General features: G+C 45.8%; 1 protein-coding gene across 2 annotated transcripts in view; it reads left to right on the top strand.

The window, feature by feature from the left end:
* The first annotated feature begins 3534 nt into the window (after window positions 1-3534).
* The window catches only part of PRKRIP1 (PRKR interacting protein 1), a 27801-nt gene continuing 22495 nt past the window's right edge, over window positions 3535-8840 (top strand). The window contains exons 1-3 of one of the 2 annotated variants that reach the window (XM_027609966.2): window positions 3535-4003; window positions 4756-4834; window positions 5867-5967. In XM_027609966.2, coding sequence (XP_027465767.2) covers window positions 3683-4003; window positions 4756-4834; window positions 5867-5967 — 501 coding nt within the window. In that variant the 5' untranslated portion in view covers window positions 3535-3682. The remainder of the gene's footprint in view (window positions 4004-4755; window positions 4835-5866; window positions 5968-8840) is intronic. The other variant, XM_027609965.2, reaches the window with a different exon arrangement.

Genomic DNA, 8840 nt, shown 5'->3' with positions numbered 1-8840 from the left:
GCCATCTACTGAGCTGTGTTCCATCCCTATCATTTTCGCTTTTCCAGAATGTCAAGTAATGGAATCATTCAGAAGGTTGTAGCATTTTGAATCTGACTTCATTCGCTAAGCATAATGCTTTTGAAATTCATCCATGTGGTTGCAAATATCAATAGTTCCTTCCTTTTTATTCCTCAGCAGTACATCACTGTATGGATATATCACAACTTGATGATCATTTGGATTGTTTCCAGTTTGGAGCAATTATGAATTGAACTATAGGTATTCATATACAGGTCTTTCACTGGACATGCATTTTCATTTCTCTAGGGTAATGCCTAGGAGTAAGATTGCTGGGTTGAATGGAACATGTATGTTTATCTTTTTTTTTTTTTTAAGATTTGTTTATTTATTTTAGAGAGAGAGAGTGAACACGCGTGAGCTGGAGGAGGGGCAGAGGGAGAGAGAGAGAGAGAATCCTCAAGTAGACTCTTCATTAGCTGAGCATGGAGCCCAACGTGGGGCTCGATCTCACAGCCCCAAGATCATGATCTGACCTGAAACCAAGAGTCGGACACGCAACCAACCGAGTCACCCAGGTGCCCCTGTTATAGGAAACTGACAAACTCTTTTGCCAAGTGGATGTATTTCATCTCAGTTTTGATTTCCCTTGGTGAAACTGTTCTTTTGTCGTCGACAGCAGGACCATCGTGGCAAGACCACTGACTCACTAATTCCGCAAGAAACTTAAATTACAGAATAGTTATAGACACTTTGGCTGTTTAGTTCTTTATGTACCAACCACAACTCAAAGGATTAAAGGAGGAGTGCCCACCCCTCGAGGGTGACTAGCTGTTCCAGTTTGCCCAAGATTCTCCGGCTTTTAACACTGAGAGCCCTGCGTCCTGAGAAACTCCTCAGTCCTGGGCCCAAACTGGGATATGTGGTCACCCTACTGTTGAGTATCAGGGCACTGAACATCAGTCACTTCATTTTGTTCACAAGTGTCAAGGTGGGTTTGTTTGCCCCCTACTTGTGCATAAAGAAACAGCCTTCAAGAGATTAAGTTGCTTCCCCAGCCCACAGTCCAGAATTGGTGGACCCAATCTTCGGCACCAGGGATGCCAGACTCCAAAGCACCGTGGTCCTGGGCCTCCAGGGGCCCAGGCCAGCGGGTGCACCTGGGTGGAGCGCTGCTGCCCTCTGGTGGCAGAGGGAGTGGTGCTCTGGGTCTGAGTCCACACTTGGTGGCACCTATCTGTGGGAGTCGCGGGGCAGAATCTCAATACTGGCCTCAGCCCTCGAAGGGGGCCACATGGAGCGACCCCATCAAGGCCTGCTGGGGGCCATGGTCTTCCCATCCTTAAGACTCGTGATCAATCAGACCCTCACGGACCTGGGCCCAGAGTGCTGGGTTTGAGTCTGTGTGACCCTGAGCCAGTCCCTCACACCTCTGGGCCTCAGTTCCTTACCTGTAAATCAGGATGATAAACATGTCGACACACTTAGACTAGGCTTGGACACTGAGGTTGTTATTACTGGCTCCGTCGCACCCACATGCCCCCCACCCTTGTGCACTCAGTCACTTCATTCATTCATTTCACTTCCGTCCAGCAGCTGTCTGCCAAACACCAGCTCTATGCCAGACCCGGAGGTGGGGGGCGATGGGGAGATGGCTGCTCTCTGGCTCTTTACTCTCTGCTGATCCACTATCTCATATGTTCATTCATTCATCTGTCCCCTAGTTATTGCGTTTACACATTCATTCATTCATTCTTTCTTTCTTTTTTTCAGGCAGTTGTTGACTTTCCTCTTTCCTCCTTCCCTAATTCCTCTCTTTTGCAAGCATTCTGGAAGCACCACTCTACTCTAGGCCAGGATTAGATGCTGGGATTCCAGCTCAACCCTCCTCCCAGACTTGTGGGTAGGCAGATGGTGAGGACACGCTCTGCTAACTACCATATGCCAACCATCGGGACCCAGAGCAGGGAGAGCACCAAGAAGAGAGCAACTAACTGCCTGGAGAAAGGAATGGGGACAGGGGAAGAGGGTAATCAGAGAAGGCTTCATGGAGGAAGTAGCATTTAAGCAAAGCTAAGAAGGGTGTGTGGGAGTTCTCCGGGAAAGGAAAGAGACTCCAGGTAAAGTCTTTTTGTGTGTGTGGCATAGTTGGGGGAAAACGAGGCACCTGGGTGGTTGGAGTGTGTGATGTAGGGTCATGTGTCCATGACTACACCCAAGCCAAGCCCTCCAGAGTTTCCAGTGACAGACCTGGGCCAGTAAAAATCTTCTCCTAATTCATCACCCTTGGTCACTGGAAAATCACCTACAATCAGGGGGTCAGGAATGGCGTTAGGACACTAACACAACACCCTGTCACAGGGGTCACCTTGCCAGCAGGGGACATTCAGGGGGAGAGCTGTCCTGGGCTGAGCAGGCATGCAGGCAACAGCAACAGTGGTACCTGAGGTGCCTGGCCCCCACGATCCCACCATCATCCAGCAAAAGCTAATTGGGTACTTTGCTGTGAGCCAGGCCTTGCCCCAGATATCAGAATACAGCAGTGAACAGAATGTCCACTCTTTAGTGGGTGACAAGTAATAAATGAGAAAACAAACAAGTGTGAAGACCACCAGAAATACACCTGTAGTTGAAAAATTGGTTCTGTTGCCTCTTTCAAGGAGGAAGACTGCCCTTACTTCAAGAAGGGGGTATGAAAGAGGACTTATTATAGGATTTGGGCTTGGGTGAGGTGACTTGGGGGAGGGTTCAAGCAAGTGGGTTTAATTCTGGATTAGAAGCAACACAATTCCATGACTGGCTCTCTTCATAAATATTTAAAGTGAGGGGCGCCTGGGTGGCTCAGTTGTTAAGCGACTGCCTTCGGCTCAGGTGATGATCCCAGGGTCCTGGGATCCAGCCCCGCATTGAGCTCCCTGCTCAGCGGGGAGCCTGCTTCTCCTTCTTCCCCTACCTCTCTCTCTCTCTCTCTCTCTCTCTCTCTCTCGTTGTGTCTTTCTGTGAAATAAATAAATAAAATCTTAAAAAAAAAAATGTATAGTGAACAGAGGCTAACGCTTTAAAGAAGACAGCAGTTACTCCCAAGAGCCAGAATGAGGAAAACGTTTGGTCTTTTTGTGGTTCCAACAATATTCCTGTTTTTAACTGTGTTCAAACATGATTACAGAGCAGTCTTGTTTATGCCTCACTCCATCATGGTGACAGAATGGCCTTGTGCGCTGTTGGTGTTCTGGGAAATTGTTTATGTCCAAGAGGAGGACATCAAGGCCTATCTGTGCCTGCCAGGCTAGCTCCCAGATTGGGGGGGGGGGGCCCTTTCCTCTTTCTCAAAAGAAAGGCTCTCATTCATTCGACCCTTGTACATTTTCTGGGTGTCAGGTGCAGAATAATTCGAGGACAAAAGAGACATGGCCCCAGTCCTCAGGGAGCTCAGTGACAAGTCTGCGCTATCTTAAACAGATTGTCAGAAATGGGAGGGAGGGTGGACCAGACCCAAGGAACCGCCAGGACAAAGACCCGGGGGCGGGAGGGGAATGCTGAGAGCCATTAGCAGGGCTGCTGGCGGAGCTATGACGAGCACGCGAACTAGAGAGGCCGGCTGGGGTCGAACCCTCGGGCGTGCAAGGCCCTCTCCCATAGGAACGTGGGCGCTCGGCTGCCCTGATTTGCTCAGACACAGGAAATGAATTCAAGCGGCTTTCATCACGATAACGCACCCCGCCACGAGCTCAGGAATATTCAGCAGCCTGCTTCGGGCTCGCGGCTCCGCTCCAGCCCCGCCCTGCCTAGCGGACTGCGCTTGCGCTGCTGGCGCGCGGCGCTGTCGTCATACGTGCGCGCCGCCGCTGCCGCTCGCCGAGAGAGAAGGGAGGCTGTGATGGCGAGTTCGGCTGCCTCCTCGGTGCGACCGCCGAGGCCCAAGAAAGAACCACAAGCGCTCGTCATCCCCAAAAATGCGGCAGAAGAGCAGAAGCTCAAGCTGGAGCGGCTCATGAAGAACCCGGTGAGACGAGGCGCTGGTTCGACGGCTCCTCCCAGCGCCATTCCCTTCCAGCGCTTCCGGGGACCCGCGGGCCCACCTCCCCTGCCGCCGCACTTAGGAACTCAGTACCCGAACCCCAGGGTCAGCCCTTAGGAAGGAGTAGGCTACCTCGGAGATAGTGAGCTTCCCCTGGCCTTATGTGGGAGCCCCGGCGGGTTGAGGGCGCTGTGGAGCGGTTTCCCGTGCTCTAAGACACTTCTAGTTTAACTTTCTGTGAACTGAAGCGTTCACAGAAAGTTCACAGAAAGATGGAATCTGTGGGTCGGCACAAGGGTTTATTTTCTTCTAAACAGCACCGATTGTTAGAGGGGCATTGGCCTACATACCTGGGGCAGGTCACTCTCCCGTCAGGGTCTCGGTCCCTTCAGTCATAAAAATAATTGGATGAGGTCTCTTCTAACACCTTTGGCTAGAACGGGTTGACTCCGGGTGTCGTAGAGTTAAGGTTAGAAGTTTCCAGCCATGAATGGTGACTTAACGTTTCTGAATTCTGCTTTGGAAAGTTAGGTGTAGCCCTGGCAAGGCTATGGGCTCTGATAGACCCCAAAGTATATGGGATGAAGTAAATCTAAGGCAGGGAAGAAAATCAGCTTTAGGTCCAAGGAGCAGAGCAGCCTTATTTCACCCATCCAGTTAAAACGCTTTGGTTTTAAGAGATGTGAATTTGTCAACAGGTTTGTACTTAAAGTTGCTTCTGTGTTTAAATGTTGCAGGACAAAGCAGTTCCAATTCCAGAAAAAATGAGCGAATGGGCACCTCGGCCTCCCCCAGAATTTGTTCGAGATGTAATGGGTAATGGCTTTTGTGTATGTGTGTCAGTGAATATAATTTTTGAAGTGTAGATATAAAAACGCTGCAGTTAGTATTTGTTAATTAGATCTCTAACAGGAAAAAAAAGTTTACTGGTTCAGTAATTTTGTACTTACAAAGAAGGGGTGTTATCGCTTATGGTTTGGCACTAGAGAATTTTCTTCTGCATTGTTTTAAATAATGCGTTGTATTGTTTTTTTCTAACTGGAAATAGTTTTATTTTGGGGTTGTAAATTAACATACTAATTATAAAGAAGAATAAATAACAGAGGTATGAAAAATTTTGAACCCCCGTAATTCCACCATTCCCCTTGTAACATTTTTTTTAAGATTTATTTGAGAGAGAGAGAGAGCGCGTGCGTGTCCATGAGCGAGCAAGCACAGCAGGGAGAAGGAGAGAGAGAATCCCAAGCCAACTCCCCACTGGAGCACGGAGCTCGATCTCAGGAGCCTGAGATCATGACCTGATCCTAAATCAAGAGTTGGCTGCTCAATCCAACTGAGCCACCCAGGTGCCCCCCACTTGTAACATTCTGATACAGCCTTTCAGACTCCTGTAGTCAAAACCACTCAGGTTTAAGAAAAAATGATTTTATAAAAATGTGGTTGTTCAACACATACTACTTAGTAAACCTTTTTTTTTTTTTAAACTTAATATAAATGGACATCTTTTCAGCTCAGTAGAAATTTAGCATGTCAAATGTGAAAGCAACTGGTAGGGGAGGGAAAGGTCTTAAGCTATCTTCTAGGTTTCTGGTCTCTCAACCACAGTTTGTTCCTCTTCCTACTATGTTAGAGTGGGGTTTTTAGTGACTTCGCATTCAGCATTCATGCAATAATTATTTAATGATGACTACGCTATGCAAGTCACTGTGCCAGGTTCTGGAGTGCAGTGGGGAATGGTCCATTCCATTACTTCAGTTTCTTTTTTTTTTTTTTTGGTCCCTTTTGATTAAAGGTAGCCTATGTTGGTAACTGGATTTCATTAAGAACTCTGGACTCTCCTGACTATAGGTTCAAGCGCTGGGGCTGGCAGTGGAGAGTTCCACGTCTACAGGCATCTGCGCCGGAGAGAGTACCAGCGACAGGACTACATGGATGCGATGGCCGAGAAGGTCAGTGAGCAAAGAGGCTGGCCGAGCCCTTGGGTTTGGGCAATGTGCACTTAGGCTTTTAGGAAAAAGCATTTAAAGAAGAGGAAATAACACCTGGTTCTTGGCCTGGGTGAAGGCTGCCTTCTAAAGTCAGCATGGGAAACAGACATCAAATCCAGGTTATTCCTTGGTCGGACTCAGCACATCAAGATGCTCCCACTAGTAGATGAATGAGAGAAGGGGGACTTCCGTGTGTGTAGAAGGGACAGCAGAGTCCCCTCTCGCCTCCAGGCCATTTGCCTTGAAATGGAACAGAAAGCAGGATCTCCCACATCAGTTACTGGGTTATTATTTCTAACTGTTCTCTTTTTGGCTGAATTCCTGGTTAAATTCCATGTAGCTGTGTGTTCGGTGTGTATGGTAGTGTGCTTTCATGTGTCTGCTTCTTTGAGTGCTCTAGTTAGAGGCTGGCATTTCTTCATGACAGGTGTAAATAATAAAGAATTGGGAATAGCCTTGGAAAGTGTATTATGAGAACTATTTTTTTTTTTTTTTAAGATTTTATTTTTTTGACAGAGAGACACACCAAGAGAGGGAACACAAGCAGGGGAGTGGGAGGGGGAGAGGCAGGCTTCCCGCTCAGCAGAGAGCCCGATGCGGCGCTCGATCCCAGGACCCTGGGATCATGACCTGAGCCGAAAGCAGACGCTTAATGACTAGGTCACCCAGGTGCCCCAGATTTTATTTATTTATTTGACAGAGAGACCGCGAGAGAGGGAAGACAAGCAGAGAGAGTGGGAGAGGGAGAAGCAGGCTTCCTGCCGAGCAGGGAGCCCGATGCCGGGCTCGATCCCAGGACCCTGGGATTATGACCTGAGCTGAAAGCAGACGCTTAACGACTGACCCACCCAGGCGCCCCAGTATTATGAGAACTGTTAAGCTTTTTATTACCTGACTGGAAGACCCAAAAACCTCTCTCTTGTTGTTCTTAAAAAATACTCTGGATATTTCGTTTATTTTTCAAATAGAATTTTGGAGTTATTTTACCCACCAAAAATCTTGTTTTTGTTTTGTTTTACTAGAATTGAGTTGAATCCATAACTTAAAATGAATGAGAATGGATGTTATAGTGTTTAGTCATCCTCTCTGGAAATGTTGTCTTTTTTTTTTCCTGCATCTTTCAATGATTTATAGAGATTTGGTATATATCTCACATTTGTTCGAAGATTTTGTTATTTTTATTGCAGTGGTGCTAGGTGCTCCTTTATATTTTATTACTGGCTATTAGTAAAAATCAGGGGAAAAAATACTGACATTTTAGTGCTTCTGTGTTTTCCCACCTGACTATTAATAAAAGCCAGGGGCACCTGGGTGGCTCAGTCGGTTAAGCATTTGCCTTTGGCTCAGGTCATGATCCCAGAGACCTGAGATCAAGCCCTGCGTTGGGCTCCCTGCTCACTGGGGAGCCTGCTTCTCCCTCTCCCTCTGCAGCTCCCCACACTCATTCATTCTCTCTTTCTGTCAAAGTAAATAAAATCTTAAAAAAAAGAAAAAGAACAAAAAACCCACAAATATTATTTGGCTAATTCTTTGTGATTTTCCAAATCTGATTTCTCTTCCTAACATGCATGAGAGATTGCCCCTTGTTCCTGATCTTACAGCATGCACTGGAAAAGACCTTTTCCTCAGTCTAACCATGATGCCTGTTATTTCATTGAATACATTTCGTTTTAGAGAGCTTCACATACTTTACAATGAAAATTATTTGTTTGCTTTTTATAAAGGAAGAAACCACTTTATCCAATAACATTTGATTTTCCAGTAATTTGATTTAAAAAAGACTCACTGTAGAATTTCCTCCTGTATAAGGGAATTAAATGTTTTTAAAAATTAAAAAATCATTCATTAAATAGAATACTATTTAGCAATAAAAAGGAAGAAGCTAATGACACATCTGACAACATGGATGATTCCTAAAACATGCTGAGTGAAAGAAGCCTCACGTAAAAGAGAGCATATCATATGATTCCATTTGTAATGAACTACAAGAGCAAGACTAATCTGTGTTAAACGTGTATGTGTATCAGAACAATAACTGTCTCTGGCAGTTGGATAGGAAGAGGTACGAGAGAACTTTCTGGTATGATCAAATTGTACACAAGATTTGAGCGTTTTGTTGTATGTGTTACCTTAGGCGGAAAAAATAGAAAAACCGTTAACAAATATTAAACTCTAGTTAATGCTGTGCATGGTTAAATCTTTAGAAGTGAAGTGTCCTGGTATCTTGAAATGTGTTAAAAAAATAAGATGGATTGGTGGACGGGTAGGGGTATAGATAGGCGGACGGACGTGTTCAAGCAAGTAACAAAATGTCGATTGTAGGATCTTGGGGGTGGGCGTATGGACTGTATAATTCCTTCAACTTTTCTGTGTTTGAAATTTTCCAACATAAAACACAAGGGAAAATATTAAAGAGATAGACATGGTACAGAAGAAAATACGTAAAAGTAAAAATTCACTGGAATGGCCAAAATTGAGTTTGAAAAATATCTGTATGATTTGGAAACAGAATGGAATCGTTGCCGTGGTGATTTTCCCCTGGTGTTTGCTTGTCCTGCAGCCTGTCTTGGCCCCCAGCTGTTGGTGTTTCTTCTCCAGCTACTGCCATCCTCCACTTGCGACATTTTCGTTTCTGGTGGCTTGTCACACAGCTCTACCTGTTAACCATGGTGGGGTTTCCACTGTCAAGAATAAAGAAAACTATGTAAAAACTATCAGAAGCACTTTTAAAATTTTTAAACTGCTTTAGAGGGAAGGAAATAGAGCAGGCAGTTGGCTCAGCTACCATTAGTCTGAACTTTTTATATATTGATTAAAGACCCAGAGAAAATACA

The sequence above is a fragment of the Zalophus californianus genome, chromosome 10 (assembly GCF_009762305.2).
Source record: "Zalophus californianus isolate mZalCal1 chromosome 10, mZalCal1.pri.v2, whole genome shotgun sequence".
Lineage (NCBI taxonomy): Eukaryota > Metazoa > Chordata > Mammalia > Carnivora > Otariidae > Zalophus > Zalophus californianus.
This window is presented reverse-complemented; position numbering and strand designations above follow the sequence as displayed.